We start from the raw sequence: 19,209 nt of genomic DNA, 5'->3' as shown, positions 1-19,209 counted from the left end.
AAGTGCTCTTGTCTAAAATTGGATAAAAAAAATCTGGCCAGTTTAGTTTTAGGTGGCCCCCTCCCCTACTCCTCCTCCAACAGAAGCGATTCAAAAAAGTAATTAGTGAATTGCCTTGCTAGATAAGCAAGCTCTGGGAAAATGAAGCCCAACAAAGGTACCTAGTTTAAAAGAAATACTGTCTTAAATTTTTGTTTAAAAACTTTAGAAGGTGTATGTACGACTGATTTTGATTTTTGTGTGCTTTAAGATCTGTGTGAGTGTTTTGTGTGTGTCTGTGAACGTGTTCAAAGATAAAAATTGTCAGCATGCTGTAACAGTTTGGTGAGGTTAGATTTAAAATTCAAAAGGTTATGAGGTTTGGACATTACCAAAAATTTTTAAAGAATCTTCACATTGTTTTAAATGGCTTTTTAAAGATTCTTTAACTTGCAAATTAGAAAATCTGGTATTTTAAAAACTAATATTTTAAAATGCATAAGACTTTATACTGTAATCAAGTTATCTGGCTTAACAAAAATGCATTGGCAGTTTGGGATTTAGTTCCCTTGGCTAAAATTTGGGGATAAATATTAAAAATTTAAATATAAAGGTTAGTTTAACACTGTCGAAGATTTTACCTGTTCTGTCTGTCTAAAACTGTGTATTTTATTCAAAAACCAAGAGAAGAGATGGGGGGAGGGAAATTAAAAGCCACAGAAGACCTATCTTTAGGGGTAAAGGGTGAACAAGCAGAAGTGCAGTTCAGCTGGCCATGCATGGTGGGACAGACCCTGGGAGGAATCCACGCATGGTGAAAGAGGGCAAGCTGGCACAAACGCAGTTCATCTAACCCTAAAGAGTCAGATTGGGTGTGTGCCCATTCCAAAGGAGGGGCTGAGTGGCCCATATTTGTTCTCTTTTCCCTGCAGATAGACACTGAAAACATGATGGTTAAAATGAGTGATGTGATGATCTGATTAGTATTGCTAAAACTTCCCCTTGGATGTGTTAACATTAAAATTAGGAAGGCCTTAAAAAGAGGGTTAAGAAGTTATTTGTATAATGTGACTTGCTTTTAATGTTTTACAATTAGGATGTTTTTAAAAGTCATAAAGATGCTAAGTCTAGCTTTTTGGTTCAGTTATGATGATTGTTATTTTTGCATTAAGGAAAAATTGTCATTTGAATTTAAAAATCTTAATGTGTGTCTGTTTTAAAACAAGCAGCCAAGAGGCAATGAGTGACACTTGGCCTCAAGATTTCAAGGGATCTTTTCAAAATGCAAATAAAAACTAAAGTATACAATATTAAAAAGAAGATTAATAGGAGACTTAAAAAATAGGGAATGGATTTTTGGATATAAAGTTTAAAATAAAGTTGTTTTTAACATTGGCTTCAATGTGCACAGAGGAAAAATTAGGATTATCAAAATAATTGCTATTCCAGTTTGCTCTTATAGGTTGTTTTATAAGTTTCCAGCAAAGTCCAGAGCAAAGCACAGAGGATTCTTACAAGTTGTCAGATGTAACTTTGACTCTTAATAAGTTTCAGGTAAGAGCATGCTTAAAAGCTCTATGTTGACCACCTTGTTGCTTTTAATTGGAGTAAAGTGGCCTTTTATAAGACTCATTGATCTGCAAACTGGTTCAAAGCCAGCCCGTGCAGAAAAAGGTTCCTGTGAGACTGTCATCTCTATTCAGCCAGCAGAGTACTAGCCCTGGACTAAAGAGTCAGGGGACAGTACTCAAGCCCAAGCTTGAGACTCACAGTGGCAGAGTACTAGCCCTGGACTGAAGAGTTAGGGGACAGCATTCAAGCCCCGAGTCTGGGACTCAAAGTGGCAGAGTGCTAGCCTTGAGCTGTAGAGCTGAGAGACAGTGCTCAGGCCCCGAGTTCAAGTCCAGCGACCAGCTAAAGGGAAATGCCAATGAGGCATTTATCCCAATGTGGAGAAGACACTCCTGGGACAAAAACAATGGAGGAGCATCCAGAGACAGTAAGCCACTGCTTGGATGGCAGAAATGTCAGATCCTAGAGTCATTTGTGCGTGGCCCTTCAAAACTGGTCAGAGCCGGGAGGTCATAAAAAGAGTTTGTAAGCATGCCTAATGTCCATGACTATCTACCTTGTAAGGGACAGACACTTGCCAGTCCTTTGTGATAGTAAAAAGCTAATGTTATAAAATATGGGGGGTAGTTTAAATCTCAACCCTTTTATGTGCCAAAAGCTCTAATTGGCAGCTCTAATTGAGCTGACACTAGTTACATGAAGTTCATCTGCTCAGGAAAAAGTTTGTAAACCTGAGAGTGTGTTTCTATTGATATCTGTCTAAAGGCCTGCAAAGGTAACTTAGGCATTGTTGGGATCATTAGAGATCACATTCCTAAGCCATCTAGGAAGATGCTTTTGCAAACCGGAGTGCTAAATAAGCTACACTGCTATAGCCAGAGAAAAGTTCTGTACAGTTGTCAGAAGTTAAAATATTGTTCTTAATGACATCTAACCCTGATAGCCTCTTTGTAAAATAGGTTAAGGTTATAGGTTCCTGGCTAGGTAGGATCAATGCCCCTGAAGTCAGCTTGAAGAAGTTACAGAAGATGGACCTTTGCCCTTCTACCCCCATTTTTAAGATCAAGGGTCCAGAGTCAGTTTTGGAGAAATGAGGCAAAATAGATAAAATAATTTTTTTTTAAAGGCATAAAGAATAGTGTTAATAGTTGTCGGTGTGCAAGGTGTGGAGACTGCATCTGCCAGAGATGGTTACAAGACTAAGCCTTCTAAGCCTTCTGTGCCTATTTACAAAAATATCTGGTTAGTAAAAAAGTTGTGATTTTGGTAAATTGTCCTGGGCTATTGTTTAAAGATCTTAAAAACCAGCAGGATCAAAGCCTGTCAAGCCTATGCAATGTATCCTTAACCAGTCTGTGTAGGAATTTACAGCCCAGCCACTGAGAGATCCTGCTGCTGCTGCTGCTGCTGCATACCCTAATGGGTAAAGTTCAACGATGGCTTGACAGCCACCTGGAGGAACTCCTGTCTGATTCCATCACCTGAATCTGCTTCCTGGTTGACTGCTGCTAAATCTAAGATCTTGTGGGACATTCTTTTGGGTGATATCCAGAAATCCTCTCTTCCCACAGTGGATATTGGGGACAAGGATATCACTGGCTTGCTTGCCTTAGGTACTTCAGTGCATAGTGACTGGAAATCCACTCTATGGTCACAGCCTAGTTTGGCTCTGGTATGGTAATAACCTGAGTGTGTTATCAATGGAAGTAATACTCTTAGCCTTAAAATCTAGCAAGCTTCTGCATCACAGTGGTGCCTTAAGGCTGTTCTAAGATAAAGGTTCTGCAAGCCAAAGGAAAATTGGGCAGTTCTAAACTCCAGCCACAAAGATGCTCAAAAAATTGTAAAGAAAGAAGGTAATAAAGAAAGCCTTGGGAAAGGAATTGGGGAAATTTGAAAAGTAAGGATTGGCCTTAAGACAAACCTCAGAAAGTTAAGTATGTAGCAAATGGTATGAGTATGTCTTAAAATTGGAGCTTACACGTACAGCTGGTATAAAATTAAGTTAACTGTGATACACGGAGTCAGGACTGGTGAAAAAAAATGTAAGGGGCTCTGGTACTGTTAATTTTGTTACAATCGGACCTCATATACTCAACAGACTGGTGTCTTTTGTAAAAGAAAAAGATCAGCGCAGCCCATCTATTAGTTCTGAGATCCAAATATCAAGCATTGAGAACAACTGACACCCCACAAGATAATATAGAGACACCCTGAATTTTAAGATTAAAATTAGTCCAAAGAAAAAGGAGGGAATGAAATATTAAAAATTAGAATTACATTTTACAATTGCTAACTGCTGATTTTGCCTTTGTAACTGCTGATTTTGCCTTTGTAAACCCCCTCTTCCCCCTTTCTGGAAATAAGGAATTGAGTAAAAAGTCTCAGAGTCCAGATGCCAGCCCCGGGACAAGGTCTGTGGTCATAGATAAAGAACAAATAGGTATGTGTTTTTCTAGTTCTTGTTTGAAAATTCCCTAAGTGGCTAAATGGGACCCAAGATAGGGACCCAGGATAAGGACCACCTGGCAAGTCCAGCAAACTAGGCCAAATGTTAATCAATCACAAGCCTGTAACTATGTAAACTCCCCTCCAGGGTGACGGCTCCCCCTAGACTTGCCCCGAGCCAACTGTTTTACAAAGAGTGTTATAAACTTCCCCGCATAGTAAAAATGATTGCTGGAGTGTATAGTGACTTTTAAATGGGCCAATCCCGGGACACCTGGTGTTATATGCTAATCTTGTGTTTTTTGCCTTTTAGAATGCCTGTAACCGCTGCTTGGGGCTCTCTCCCTTGCCGAGGCAGAGAGACCATTTGAGCAAAGGCTGAATAAACTCCTCTTGCTTGTTGCATCTACTGGTTTGGAGTCTTGGTTTCTGGGGCGCCCTCCCGTAGACGAAAGTATCCCAGGAGTCTGGGGTCTTCCAATAAGATCTGTTCTCAGCAAGACCTTAAGAACTAGTTACCTGAATATAACTCTATCCACTTTCAATGAATGATGTGTGGGGCCAAGAACATTGTCTCATCTAACCTAGAAACAGTGGCCCATAAGCAGCCCATTTAGGGCTTACAAAAGCAAATCAACTTAGGAGTTCATGGACACTGAATCAAAACTCCTACTGTGTCCCAATTCCAGTTAGGAAAACTACATTTCAAAGGCTCCTCTTCAGAGTTCAGGAATGTAATATTAACTGATGGTACTTCTGTATCTGCATAGTGGACAAACACCAGGCAGGAAAGTACAAGTTGTTTGCTGACAGGTGCTATCAAAGAAAGTTGAGACTGTCACACCATAACTTCTAGAAACTTTTTTTTCTGTCCAAGAACTGACTGGATTGACAAGACTTAAACACTAGCAAACCCAAAACACAACCTTTTGTTTGGTGAGTAGCATACACTAAGCAAGGGCTCTACCCCAGCAGTCTTTTTTGAGACAAGGTCTAGGCTGCCCAGGCTGACAAACTCGTGGAAGCCCAAGGATTTCCTGCCTCAGGCACTCCAGTTGCTCCCAAATACAATCTTCAATTTACATAAACTATAAAACATGACAGGTATTAAAAATAGTCACTCTTTGGGCTGGGAAGGTGGCTCTGTGGTAGTGTTTGCCTTGCATGCATGAGGCCCTGGTTTCCATTCCTCAGCACTACATAAGCAGAAAAAGTTCAAAGTGATGCTGTAGCTCAAGTGGTTGGCCTTTCAAACAGAAAATCAAGAACTTTCCCATACCAGCTTCAACCAATATAAGTAAGGAAGATCACGATGTGTCATTATCATTATTATTATAGTAAATTTTATTATTGTCATCATTGTAACTTCCATCGCATATCTGACATCATGACACATGTGAAATCTCTAATGACAACAAACAAACAAACCCTATGTAACATAAAAGGGAATAGACTGTATTTTGCAAACTACCCAATCTCATGCTGGGAATTCCCTACCTCTCTCCAGCCCACGTTATTCCTCCCCTCTATTAAGCTTGACAATAAGGTCTGCTGTCCAAAAACCAAAAGTGTGCAACTTAGGTTGAGGACACCTACATTTACCCCTTTGTGTTGTTGTTATTTTTAGTGCTTAGGCTTAAACTCAGGGCCTGGGTGCTATCCCTTAGGTTTTTTTGTTCAAGGTGAGTGTTCTATCAGTTGAGCCACAGTTCCACTTCCTACTTTTTTGGTAGTTTGTTGGGATAAGAGTCTCATAGCTTACTGGGAATGTGGCTTAGTGGTAGAATGCTTGCCTACCATGCACGGAGCTCTGGGTTCAATTTCTCAGTACCACCTAAACAGAAAAAGCTGGAAGTGGCACTGTGACTCAAGTGGTAAAGCACTAGCCCTCAGCAAAAGAAGCCCAGGACAGCACCTAAGCCCAGCGTTCAAGCCCCACAACCAGAACAAAACAAAACAAAAGAGTCTCACAGACTTTCCTCCTCAGGAGGCTTCAAACCACAATCCTCAACTCTCAGCCTCCTGAGTAGCTAGGATTACAGGCATGAACCACTGGCAGCTCCACACTTACTTCTTTTGAGCATGTCCCTTCATAATAAAAGCTTTCTCTCAATTCATTACTCTTTTGCATTTGAATTCTTTCTCTGACAGTGTTAAGACCTGGAAACACTGGGTTGAGATCTTGATCTCCCCATCTGTCATTGACACTTCCCCAGCCCTTTACCATTGGCAACAATAAGGCAATGACTACTCAGAATGACTTATCATTTAAAACTTACAGGATAGGAGTGGTGGCACCCATCTGTAATCTCAGCACTACAAGGCTAAAGCACTAGGATCATGAGTGTGATGCAATCCTGGGCTACACCTCTTCCAAACAAAACAAAACAATACAATAAAGCAGTCAATGGAAATGTTTGTTAGAAATTGGGAGCCTATGGTTTCTGCGTATCACCTTAGCTACTCTGGAAGCTACTCTGAGGCTGATGCATGCAATACAGCCTAGGCAGGAAAGTCTGTGGGACTTTTATCTCCAAGGAACTATCAGAAAGCTGGAAGTCAAACTTTGGCTCAATGTAGAGCACCAGCTTTGAGCAAAGCAAGCACAGGGATAGTGCCAACAACCTGAGTTCAAGCCCCCGGACCAAGATTCAAAAAGAAAAATAGAAAATTTGGTTGGAATACTTTTTAGAGTCCTAGTGAATGTGAAGCCCTCAATTCAATCCCCAATAAGAAAAAAATATCTTTTCAGAAGCTTCTGCTAATCTACAGGCATCTCCTGTTGTGCTTAATTCAGGAGACTTTTTTTTTTTTTCCAGTGCTGGGATTGAACCCCGGACCTGCCCATGCTGAGCACCAGCTCTATCTGACCTAGACTTTCAAGCCCTATGAACCATCATTTTCAAATAGTTGTTCAGATACAGGGAAGGGAAGGGGGAGGGAGAAAAAGCTAATTAAAATATGCTACAGAGCCATGTTAACATTAGATGAATGGAATAGAATAGAAGACCTGAAAATAAGCTCACACATCTTCAGCCAAAGCATAGGTTTGAGAAAAGAAAACTTCTCCAATAAACCATTTTGAGAAAGCTGAATATCCTCATGCGTAACACTGAAGATAGATTCTTATCTCCCACTCTTTTTTGTTTTGTTTTGTTTTCTCTGTCACGGGGCTTGGACTCAGGGCCTGGGATCTTACACTGAGCTTTTTCACTCAAAGGTAGTCGGCTATCACTTTGAGCCTTAGAGCCACTTCCGGTTTTCTGGAGGTTAATGGGAGATAAGAGTCTTTCAGGGGCTGAGAAGGTGGCTCAGTGGTAGAACACTTGCCTTGCATGCATGAGGCCCTGGGTTTGATTCCTCAGCACCACATAAGCAACAAGAAAAAAGCCGGAAGTGACGCTGTGGCTCAAGTGGTAGAGCGCTAGCCTTGAGCTGAAGAGATGGGACAGCGCCCAGGCCCAGAGTTCAGGCCCCACGACTGGATTTCCCCACCCCCCAAAAGTTTACAGACTTTTCCTGGCTAGGATGGTTTTGAGCTGTGATCCTCAGATCTCAGTCTCCTGAGTAGAGAGGATTTCAGGTGTGGATCACCAGTGCTTGGCTTGTGTTGATTTTTATAGAAAGAGAGAAATAGGCTTGATCCTGGTTCATTAGAAGTAAATATAAAGAAATTCTCCAAAATATTGGTCCTGGTAAAGCTTCCTGAATGGTATTCCAAACTCAGAAACAAAAGAACAAATTGACAAATGAGTTTGCTTCAAGTTTAAAAGCTTTTATACAGCAGAAGAGTCAACAAAGTAACAATATATCCTACAGAATGAGAAACATTTTCCATTTATTAATCTGTCAGAATATTAATAGCTAGGATGTATAAGAAGCTCAAAAACCTTAACAAAAGAATAAATAATCCAGTAAAAATGGTCACATGATCTAACACTTTTTCAAAAGTACAAATGGCCAATAGATATATGAAAATTTTCTCAATATCTTTAGCTATTAGGGAGATGCAAATCAAAATTACATTGAGATTCCATTTGATCCCAGTAATATTAGCTATGTTAAAAAAATAAATTATCAACAAAAATATCAACCATAAATAAATAAATACTGGGGAGGATACAGAGAACAATGAACTCTTTCATGATGTTGATAGGAATGTGTGTTAGAATGTATGAAGTGGTATGAATGTTTCTTGAAAAACTAACAAAAGAATTACCATAGGATCTAGCTATCTCAAATCTGCGTATATATCCAAAAGGAATGAAATCAGTGAACAAACAAGCTACCTGTATGGTTATGTTTATTGTGGCAATATTCAATCTGGTTATTAAAAAAAACTTTTTTATTCCTACCTTATAAAACTTAGGATTACACAGTTGCTCAAATGGAGCTTTCATTTCTGTTTTAAGGAATGGAAGATACCCCCATCCAGTGAACAATCAAAGTCAATTAGATCTATAACATATTTGCTGCAGTTATAATATTTGGTTTTGTTTTGTTTTCTTTTTTGGGTCCGGTAGTGGGGCCTGAACTCTGAACTCTGGGCCTGGGCGCTGTCCCTCAGGTCTTCAGCTCAAGGCTAGCACTCTACCACTTGAACCAAAGCACCACTTCTGGCTTTTTTCTTTTTGCTTATGTGGTGCTGAGGAATTGAACCTAGGGCCTCAGGCATGCAAGGCAAGCACTCTACCACTGAGCCACCTTCCCAGCCCCATGCAATTAGAATATTTGGAAGTTGAGCCAGTTACTTCTGGCTCACACTTGTGATCCTTATTGCTCAGGAGACTGAGATGTGAGGATTCCACTTTGAAGCCAGCCTGTATAGGAAAGTCTGTGAGACTCGTCTCTAATTAACCACCAAAAAGTTGGAAGTAGAGCTGTGGCTCAAGTGGTAGAGTGCTATCCTTGAGCATAAAATCACAGGGACAGCACTCAGGCCCTGAGTTCAAGACCAGCTTAGAAAAAGAAAGAAAGAGAAAAAAGGACCATATGCATACATGGACTTGTTAAAATGAAGCATCCTCCTACTCCTAATTTATGTCAATCATAAACTAATATGCACGCATACATTCCCAAATTAGAGTTCTGATTCCCAAATCCTGGAAAACAATACAACACTAAAGAGATGACCAAGTCCTCCAAAATGTTCTCAACTCTCTTATCCATCAGCTACTTTGGTACAAGCACAAACTGAGCTGCAAACATAGCTGCAGAGCCATTTCTTGGAAGCTTACCTTCTCTTGCAGCAAAGATATGGGAAGACTTTCCCAGAACTGAGGCTGCAGAGTGGAGTCTGGTACTGCCAGGACAGAAGACGTCGTCTTCTCCAGAGCCTGCTGGAGTGCCACTACTAGGTGCTGCACTCAGAGCCCTTCACTCTGCACTGTAGGCCAGATCTTTGTGTATGTATCTCTCTGAGCTGGGCATTTGAAGACCACAGCAGGTGAGGAGTAACCAATGCCTTATATATAACACACACGTTTTTCCTACTGCCCACAAGGGCATGATAAGCAGAGCTGGCTGGTCCAATCATCCCTAACCAAAGGTGAGAGTGGTAGAAGGGAGATAAGAGAAGGTGGAGGCAGGCAGGAATTAAGCCAGGGCTTAAAGATGTTACAAACACCTATCCAGTGTCTGTTCTTGCCCCTGAGAAAATTCTGTCATCTCTGGCACAGAGTTGGCTATAGAGAACTTAGTGTCACCTCTACCCAACATTGCCTCTGGCTCTGTGCATTAATAGCACCACTGTGATCTCTCTCCCACACTTTTCTTCTAGGCTTCATTCTGAAGAGCTTCTTGTACTCTCCCTGACACAGTTACAGAGGAAGAATGAGAAAGCCATGGTCCACCCACCAAGGTGCCTCGGTTCCATGGTGTTCCTCCCTGAGAGACAGCGCTGGCCATCTTCACTGTGGGGCCCTTGCTGGAGAAGAGGCCAATGCAGTTGTCCAGGCCAGTTCTCTAGGTTTCCCACATGTATCTGTCCATACGATGCACAGAATGTGCCTGACCTCCCTTTCACTCCAACCCTTCCCTCCTGTGTATCCTGTAACCAACACAGAGGGAAAGAAAAAGGGCAAGACAGAGACACACAGAGAGAAAGAGAGACATGCAGAGTGAGAAAGAACTCAGGCCTGTGTACAGGCACAGGTATGTGTCTAGAGGAGAGGTCTCAACTGTGGCTATGACTCTATCTTGAGGATATGGTGGAAGTTCTGCAGATCAGAGAGTGAGTGTGACTAGAGTGACTGTGACTCTTCATGTCACAAGACAGAGTGTGATAGGCAGGGTGTGTGATAGCCAGGGAAACTGAGACATGGAGCCAAAGTCTCAGGGCTCTAGCAGGGCTGGAACTTTCTGTAGTGGCTTGACTCCGTAAGGATAGCTCTCTCTAGATTGATGTCTGTCTCTCTGTCTCTCCCTCACCCCACCCCTACCCTCACCCCCACTGTGGAGTTCTACAGGTAACCTTCTCCAGACTGAGACTCAGCCCCATACCTGAGTTTACATAGAAAGGCAGACACAGAGAAGAATAGGCTGACACCGGCCCTGAGCCTCCAATGACAAATTAATGAACAGAAAGGAAGTCCTTGCTCTGACTCTGCTTCTAGGCCAATGTGGGAGATGAGAGTGATGTGTCCCATGTCTGCCTTTGTGATAGAGCTAGTCCCATTGGCTAAGAGTACCCAGAGGAGCTGCTAGCTGTCCCCCAGAGTCCTGACCAGTGCCTTCTTCTCTCCCTCAGGTACAAGAAACAGATCTAACCCATTCCTGCTCTGTCTGCCATTCTTTCTTTTTGATTTTTTCCTCCTTAGCTGCTTACCTGAACCTACTTTGCTGTGTCCTACTGCCTCTCCCCCATCTTACAGTTACCTCATGTGCACTGATACCACCCTTGCTTTGCTCTGATATAACTCTGTACTGACCACAGTGTGGCTGCAAGAGCCAGAGGGCAGCTGGCCATGGCCTAAGAGTGTTTCCCGACCAGGAGTCTGTTTCTTTCATACAGTCCCTGTGTGCCAACATGCTCCTCCTCCCACCTGCCCCCCCCTTGGGGGGATTAAGTGTTGACTAAGCCTCCTCTGTGTCCACTGATGACCAATACTCCTTCAGTGTGGGGGAATGGAGAATGTTTGGCTGTCACCCTGGGGAATTCACAGATTTCTAAGAGAAATGGAACAAAGCACAGTAACAACCTATGGGCACCAAGTATAAACATACTACATTATATGGTGTAGGAGTTTAGGGAAGGGAGAGGAGCTCTCAATAGAGGAGGCCTTAGGATTGGCCAGAACAAAAGAGCAGGTCTGAGACAGAGAAATGTGGCAGTATTTTAGCTTCTTATGTGCACCGTGCTAGGTGCTCTGACTTCTTTGCAGGCTCAGAAAGGTTATTGAGGTGGGTTTTGCTGTGATGGGAATATACTGGAACCTGACATCTCCTAGATGCATGCAGGTACTTTGTGTATCTTCCATGCACAAAATAATTTTTTTTACACCCATCAAACAGACATGCTAATCAATACTCTGGGCCCTGTTTCTCCAGAACCCACCTCTATCCACTCTTGTTCCATGAGCCCACCCTGGCCATAGACACTGTGGAACCTGGTCCTGACCCTTGGGAAGGGCATGTCTGAAAGGCCTCCCAAGTCAATTAGAGGCAATTTCTTTTCACTCTACTGTCCAACTATACTTTCCTTCCCATCTCTCCCTGTTCAAGAGGGAAAAGGGAAGTATCCCAAGCTAGCTCTCAGCCTTGCTTTGGTCATACAAGGAAAAAGTGAATGCAACCTTGGTGCAATTTCAGGCTTTTCTCAGCTTCACCAGGGGGTTTGTCTGTATTCTCTCCACCCCTCTTTTTTTGGTCAGTCATGGGACTTGAACTTTGGACCTGGGTGCTGTCCCTCAGCTCTTCAGCTCAAGGCCAGGGCTCTACCACTTAAACCACAGCACCGTTTCCGGTTTTCTGGTGGTTTATTAGAGATAAGAGTCTCACAGACTTTCCTTCTCTGGCTGACTTTGAACCACGATACTCAGATCTCAACCTCCTGAGTAGCTCAGATTACAGGCCTGAGCCACTGACGCTGGGCTGGGTTCGCTTTTGTACTTCTTGCTTTTCATAGGTTCTGGATTTGAAATGCCATCTTGGCCCAGAGCTGCTCTTTTGGAATGCTTTGTTTTTCCATGGCCTTCTTCATGTGGCAGTTCAAAGGGACAACTGCATTCATTCCTTCAGACCTACCAGGAAGAGAAGAGCCATTTCTAGGCTCCATACTCCACAGCCCACTATCCCTCCAAATCTTCTACCCTCAAGAACACTCACCGAGCCCCAAAGGGGGCTTGTCTAATCCTTAGGACATAACAGACATCAGCATTCCTGTCCACTCATTTTATCTTTACAAATATCTGTTTATCACAGAGAAGAGTCAACATGTTCCTGATGTTCGAGAAATGTCTACCTGTCCTTCTGAGCTACTTGGCAATGCTGTGCCTTGTTCTTGGCGTGAACCACAACTTCACTGCTGTGTCTGATGCCAGGAGAGGGTTAGCTGAGAACAGACTCCTGGAAAGGGATCAAGCCTGATGCTCACAGCTGCACTTTCTGCCAGAGCCTGTGGGTTGGGGCTGAAGTCTACAAGTAAGAAGTCAATCTCATTTTCTCCTTCATGTTATCAAACTAAAAGTAAGAAGGAAGACAATTCTTACTTTTAAACTGCTTTCTGATCCAAAGGAAACTGTTTTTTGTTTCCTCAATTTCAGTTTCCAAGGCTTTCTTTACTAACTCTTCTCTTTCTTTACATTTCCTAATTTCCTGATTGGTCCTTCCTTAATAGATAACAGTTACAATTGTAGTCAAAAGGTCAATTATTTTAGGAAATATCAGCACCAAAAACATTACCATACAAAACAGGAGCACTTTAGTTTGATAGTGAAGATTACTTTTTTGCACCTAGATGACAGTTTTCACGTATTAAAATATCAGATTATTTTGAACATCTTCAAACACATACACAGTTGTGCACATAGTTTTTAATGTAACCTAAGGTTCAAAAATGAAAATCGAACGTAAATTCTTTTGGAATTCCAATGGCAAGTGACATTATTTTGCCCAATATATTAGAACCAGCTGGTCAGTTTTAGACAAACTGCAAACTAAACGACAAAACACAAAGCTATTGCTAACAACACATATTTCTCACAGATGATAAGACCTAGATGGCCATGAATAGAATATGTTTAGATAACCTTGTTAGCTAGGCATATTGGCCTTCAAATTGATCTTCTGAATATCTTTTAGATATATTTTATTCTTCAGGCCCTGCAAAGAGAATAGGAGAAAAGGGAGGCATCTTTCCTGAATTATTTTATGAATGTAATAGGATTTTTAGAAGTGTCTAGCACTGTCCATCCTACAACTAGAGGGTTATTTAACTTATATAAGGCTCTGGATTTGCGAGGAGTTTGGTTTTTGTTGTTGTTGTCTCTGAACTTTTTTTTGTATCCCATTTATCCACACCTAAATCATTTTGTAACCTTTTGAGTCCAATTATGGCTGCAGCCATGATTACAAGCTTTAATATACTTATCCTGGCTGAGCTATCTTTTCCCATGACCTGCATTCCAGATTGTTTGATTTTTTGTAAAGTACCTGTTTATCCTCTCCTCGCCAAGCTCCTGGCCACCTAAGTCAATCAGCCCCGATTTGTATGAGGAGAGGGTATGGACATGCTGATTTCTTAAAGCTTGGCAGTGGGCTTCCTCATTCCACCACATTGTGATTTGCAGATACTGGCTAGGTAAGCAAGTTTCCTCTTTCTGCATGGGAGTTTCCCCTGCACAGATCCACACTCTGACGATGGAAGAGTTTGGAAAGGCTGCAACAGCATTATAATTAAGTTAAATAAGGACTAAATTTTTGATAGGATGATTTCACCTTTGTTTTGGGTTTTTTTGTTTTGCCAGTCCTGGGGCTTGAACTCAGAGCCTGGGCACTGTCCCTGAGGTTCTTTTACTCAAGGCTAGCACTCTACCACTTGAGCCACAGTGCCACTTCTGCTATTTGGTACTGAGGAATGGAACCCAAGGCTTCATGCATGCTAGGCAAGCACTCTACCACTGAGTCACATTTCCAGCCAGGTTTGGAGCTTTTTTTTTTTTTTTTTTTGGTTAGTTATGGGGCCTGAACTCTGGGCCTGGGAACTGTCCCTCAGCTCTTCAGCTCAAGGCTAGCACTCTACCACTTGAGCCATAGTGCCACTACTGGCTTTTCCTGCTTATGTAGTGCTGAGGAATCAAACCCAGAGCCTCATGCATACAAGACAAGCACTCTACCACTGAGCCACCTTCCCAGCCCCGGTTTGGGGCCTTTTTTTAAAGCACATTACAATCTCCTTTCATTGCTGCGTTTTCAGCATTTCCTGTGGAGACAGCCGGCAACTATACTTTTTCATATAACTGAACTCTCAGAATCTTTTTTCTTTACTTTCGTTCTGGATGCTGCTATTAATATTCTTATTGATTTAAGACACTCAGCCCTTTTGCTCTTAGTTTGTATATGGAAAATGAAAAAGGCATAGACTGGACTCAATTGTCAACAGGTGAGGACTGTTCATTGAGGAGCACAGACCTTCTGTGGGATTGGAGGTTGTGCAAGACACTGGATTTTGCTGTCTGCTTAAGAAGGAAGCAGAGACTAAAAAATGGGCTATGATAATCTTGGGATCAAGGGCGATGTCCTTGGCCAGGCCCCCACTGGGTGTGGGGGCTATTGTCTCCAGGCCCAAGATCTGTATGACTTGTCTGATGACAAGCACCTGAGCACACACCTGGTGCTTTGCTTGACCCTGGGGAATAAGGCAGGACTCAATCCTTCAGTTTGCTGTTCTTTCGTTAACTCTTCCAATCACCTTGGTTTACCCACCATTACTGTGCCCCCCTTTTGGTGCCAGATATCTTAACCTGAGGTGACCATGGAACCAGCAGGGCAATGAAGTATAGGACCAAAGAACCAAGGTATCAGAGAGGATAAGAAAATTGGAGACTCTAAAGCCCATCTCCAGCTTCTGAGTCTTTTTATTAGTACAGTGCAGGGGAGGGGGATACCGGTACATGCAGGAAACATGGTCACAAGATCTTTGAAGTTGCAAGCACCTACGTGTGACCTATCCTTGTATTTAAGTGAGAAATGGCTTCCTTATCTTAGGAATTGGAGGCAAGTAGTAAACATTTCAGCAATTTGCACAAAGTCTTAGTCTACCTGGGGAGCCTAGACTTTTGGAGGCCTGAGCCTCTGTTAGTCCAAGACCATTTAATCTTTCCAGAGTCTCAGCCCACAGTGATCTGAAAGCTTTACTGAGCCCTTTCAGAACTCATAGCTCGGCTACTGAACTCCCGACATGACATGGATTAGATCCAGTGAACAGTATTAAAAGCAAAGAAGAGAATAATTGATATATTGGAAAGGAAGCATTCCAAGGCCTGTACCATGAAAATCACCCATAGGAGTATACACACAGTTCAGCAGGCCTACTCTGACCTTCCATGAGATTCTTTTCTATGAGATGAAAAACTCAAAGACAAGGCTAGCTTAGTGCAGGCTGTTCCTTCTAGGTTCCTTTTACTTAGCACAGGAAGGAAAGGCTTTGTTCGCTCAACAACTGGCCTCAAGAGTGGATGCTAATCAGGATGCTGAGATCTGAGGATCCCAGTTCAAAGCTAACCAGGGCAGGAATGTCCTTGAGATTCTTGTCTCCAGTTATCCACTAGAAAACTGGAAGTGGGGGTGTGGCTCAAAGTGGTAGAGCGCTAGCCTTGAGCAAAAGAGTCAGCACTGAGTTCAAGCCCCACAATCGACAACAATAGCAACAACAAATGTGTTTTTCCAGATTTCTAATTTATTGTGTGCTCTAGTCTATGTGGTAGAGGATGCCACTCAATTTGCTTAACAGAAGCTGTTTTCAGCAAAGTTCATAACACTTCTGCTTTGAAGTAGACCCTGACTCCGGGGATCTTGTATCCTTTCAATCTGATGCTCTTGGGAACTTGCCCTTGCTCTATTTGTTTCCCAGAGGACTAGTTTTTCTCTTCCTCTTCCTTCTCTTCCTCCTGAAGTATTCCAACTTCTGGGGGCCAGTGGCACTTAAACCCACTATAGGCCAAAGGAGGCACCAACACTCACTCAATCAGGCTTGGAATGCTCCCCACTCTATTGGGAAAATTAAGAACAGCAGTAAAGTCAAATAGCTCAGGGTATTTAAAGGCAAGATCCATGGGGGAGGGGAACGCTGCTTGCTGGTGGTCAGTGGTAGTTTCATGATGGGCAAAGACGCAAGTTACAGAAGCAGATTACAATTTCAGTCATTCCAATAACCAAAGCAACAAGTCAAATCAAGGCACACTTCTTATCCTAAATCTTTCCAGCAAAGAAGCAAGTTAGTGAAATAGCAATTACAGTCTCAATAAGCAAAACAATCCCAAATTTATTACTTATCACACCCAAATCAAACCACCTTCCAGGTTTTCTGGCTCTTTCACTGTTATTTACCAAATTCCAGTATTTAACTCACTAATTTACTTCAAGCCTTTATCTTTGCAATTTTTCCTTTTAATGACTAGCCTGGAGTGTTTTCTCTACAGGGAGTCTTGCCTTTCAAGTTTGGACCCATTCTCTTAATTCTAATTTTGTTTCTAATTTCACATTTTATGTTCTTTTTGTAGGGTTCATCACATTTCTCCTCCTCTTCCTCCTCATTCTGCTCCTCCTCCTCCTCCTTCTCATGAAAGCATAGCACTGTGGAACAGCCTTTCTGGAAACACAGGGGAGGGGGCATTCAACACACTCTGTTCTCACTCAGACTAAAAGTAAAGAATTTTTGCTATGTGGCTGACCTCGTAGTGCAACCTCAGCATTTGTTGTTTGTTAGTTTTCAAAATGAGATCTTGCTATGTAGCCCAGGTTGGCCTGGAACTCACCATGTAGCCCAGACTATCCTGGAACGCTTGATTTTCCTGCTTCACTTTCCAAACCAATAGGATTAAATATGCATGTGCATGTTTTATAGATGTACACACACACACACACAGATTGACCAACTCTAACTTCTAAAGGCCTTGCTTGTAAATGCATCTCACCACTATGAGAAGAACAATCACTATCCTAAAGACAGCAGAGTAATGAAAGAAGTTAGATGGGCTGTTCAAGGACACTCTAAAACTCTTAGTATCTATACACATCAATTTTGAACACCTTGTAAGTGAAGACTTTTTGTTCCATGAAATTTTAAAAATTCCCCTTATAACTAGATGCTGGTGGCTTATGCCTAGCTACTGAGATCTAAGGATTTTGGTTCAAAGCTAGCTGGGGCAGGAAAGTCTGAAACTCTTCTCCAATTATCCAGCAAAAAGGTACAAATGGAGCTGTAGTGCAAGTGATAAAGAGTGCTAGTCTTGAGCAAAAAATCTTAGGGACAGTGCACAGATCCTGAGTTTGAGCTCTGGGACTAGCTTGCACGTTAAAACAAAAAGAACATTAACTCTTCTTGTTATTAAAGGAAAATAAGACCTTTACAGCAGAAACATTTTACGAAGCAATGCCACTTTAGTTATGCACCCAAATGAACTCAAGGTTGGTACTTAATTGTTTTGTGCACAAGGTTAATATTCACACTCACCAGAAGGTGGAGACAACTCAAGTGAACATCAATTCATGATTGGATAAATTGATGGTGAGTTACACATACAATGAGATCTAAATGAGCAAATAACAAAATAAAGTAGTGATTTGGGTTGCAGTGTTCATGAGTGCCCCAAAACAATATGATAAGAGAAAGAAGCCAGAGACAGAGGGAGCATATTACATGATTTTATTTCTGTGTAATCTGTAGAACAGGACAACAATTGGTTGTTACCATGTAACAGGGGCTCCACATAAGACTGCCCCAGGAAATCAACTGTTGTGTGAAGAAGGGCTACCTGCAGGAGCCTTGATATACGAAGAAAGACTAACTTCTGGCTTTTGTTTCTTCCTTCCTACCCGTGACACTGTAATGAGTAAGGTAGAAATGGCTTGAGATGATCTCATTCCCTACTTTTGGCTAAAACAGCAAATAAATTTATTTTTTCATATATATATGTATAGAAAAATACATATCTATGTGGCATGTATGTTATATATAGTGCACACACACACACACACACACACACACACACAAATGTATATGAAACTAACTGAAAGGAGAGGCCAGACATAGAAATAGAGCCATGAGCAATCCTGGCTAGCCTTCTACTGTCTTTCCCATTCCTCACATTTCTTCTAATTGTTCACTGAGTTCCAGTAATTGTTCACAAAGGTTGCTATAGCCTGGTTACTCAATCCTGACAGAATGTTCCCTTTCTCAGCTGGGTCTTTCCTGGACCCAGAACCTCCATGAGGCAGCACAGGCTGCCCTTTTGTGACTTTCTGTATCCTGGGTATAGAAACTTGGGAGGACAGTGAGGAGGAATAGATCTGAGTACCCAAAGGAAGAGAGGTCTTTCTGCCTCCAGCAATTCCAGGATAGTGTCAGCTCCTTGTGGCCTATGAGTATTGCCTGAGTTATTTGCCCAAAATCCATTGTACAAAACTCTTTCACAATGCTGGGTGCTGGTGGCTCATGGCTGTAATCCTAGCTACTCAGGAGGCTGAGACCTGAGGATCGTGGTTCAAAGCCAGCCTGGGCAGGAAAGTTCGTGAGACCCATTTTTTTTTTTGGTCCGGTTGTGGGGACTGAACTCTGGGCCTGAGCACTGTCCCTCAGCCCTTCAGCTCAAGGCTAGTGCTCTACCACTTGAGCCACAGCGCCACTTCCGGCTTTTTTCATTTTGCTTATGTGGTGCTGAGGAATCGAACCTAGGGCCTCAGGCATGCAAGGCAAGTGCTCTACCACTGAGCCATCTTCCCAGCCCCAGTTCGTGAGACTCTTATCTCCAATATAAACCACTCAGAAAACTGGAAGTGGTGCTGTGGCTCAAGTGATAGAGCACTAGCCTTGAGCTGAAGGACAGCACCCAGGGCCAGAGTTCAAGCCCCATGACCGCCAAAAAAAAAAATCTACCATATAGAAATTTAAATGTAGTTGTTCAACCACTTTGGAAAGCAGTATGGAGGTTCCTCAAAAGACTTCACATAGAACTCCCCTATGACCCAGCAATCCCACTTTTGGGCATTTAC

At 42.3% G+C, this 19,209-nt stretch overlaps 2 protein-coding genes across 2 annotated transcripts in view; both read right to left on the bottom strand.

The window, feature by feature from the left end:
* The window catches only part of LOC105986588 (acyl-CoA desaturase 1-like), a 35,036-nt gene extending 23,404 nt beyond the window's left edge, over nt 1-11,632 (bottom strand). The window contains exon 1 of the mRNA XM_013017584.1: nt 11,555-11,632. Within this exon, the coding sequence (XP_012873038.1) occupies nt 11,555-11,632 (78 nt within the window). The remainder of the gene's footprint in view (nt 1-11,554) is intronic.
* A 486-nt stretch (nt 11,633-12,118) lies between these two features.
* LOC105986587 (acyl-CoA desaturase 1-like) overlaps nt 12,119-19,209 on the bottom strand; it is a 30,904-nt gene continuing 23,813 nt past the window's right edge. Inside the window, exons 7-8 of the mRNA XM_013017583.1 lie at nt 13,651-13,876; nt 12,119-12,239 (exon numbers count right to left, since the gene is read on the bottom strand). Coding sequence (XP_012873037.1) covers nt 12,119-12,239; nt 13,651-13,876 — 347 coding nt within the window. The remainder of the gene's footprint in view (nt 12,240-13,650; nt 13,877-19,209) is intronic.

The sequence above is a fragment of the Dipodomys ordii genome, unplaced genomic scaffold (assembly GCF_000151885.1).
Source record: "Dipodomys ordii isolate 6190 unplaced genomic scaffold, Dord_2.0 Scaffold36, whole genome shotgun sequence".
Lineage (NCBI taxonomy): Eukaryota > Metazoa > Chordata > Mammalia > Rodentia > Heteromyidae > Dipodomys > Dipodomys ordii.
This window is presented reverse-complemented; position numbering and strand designations above follow the sequence as displayed.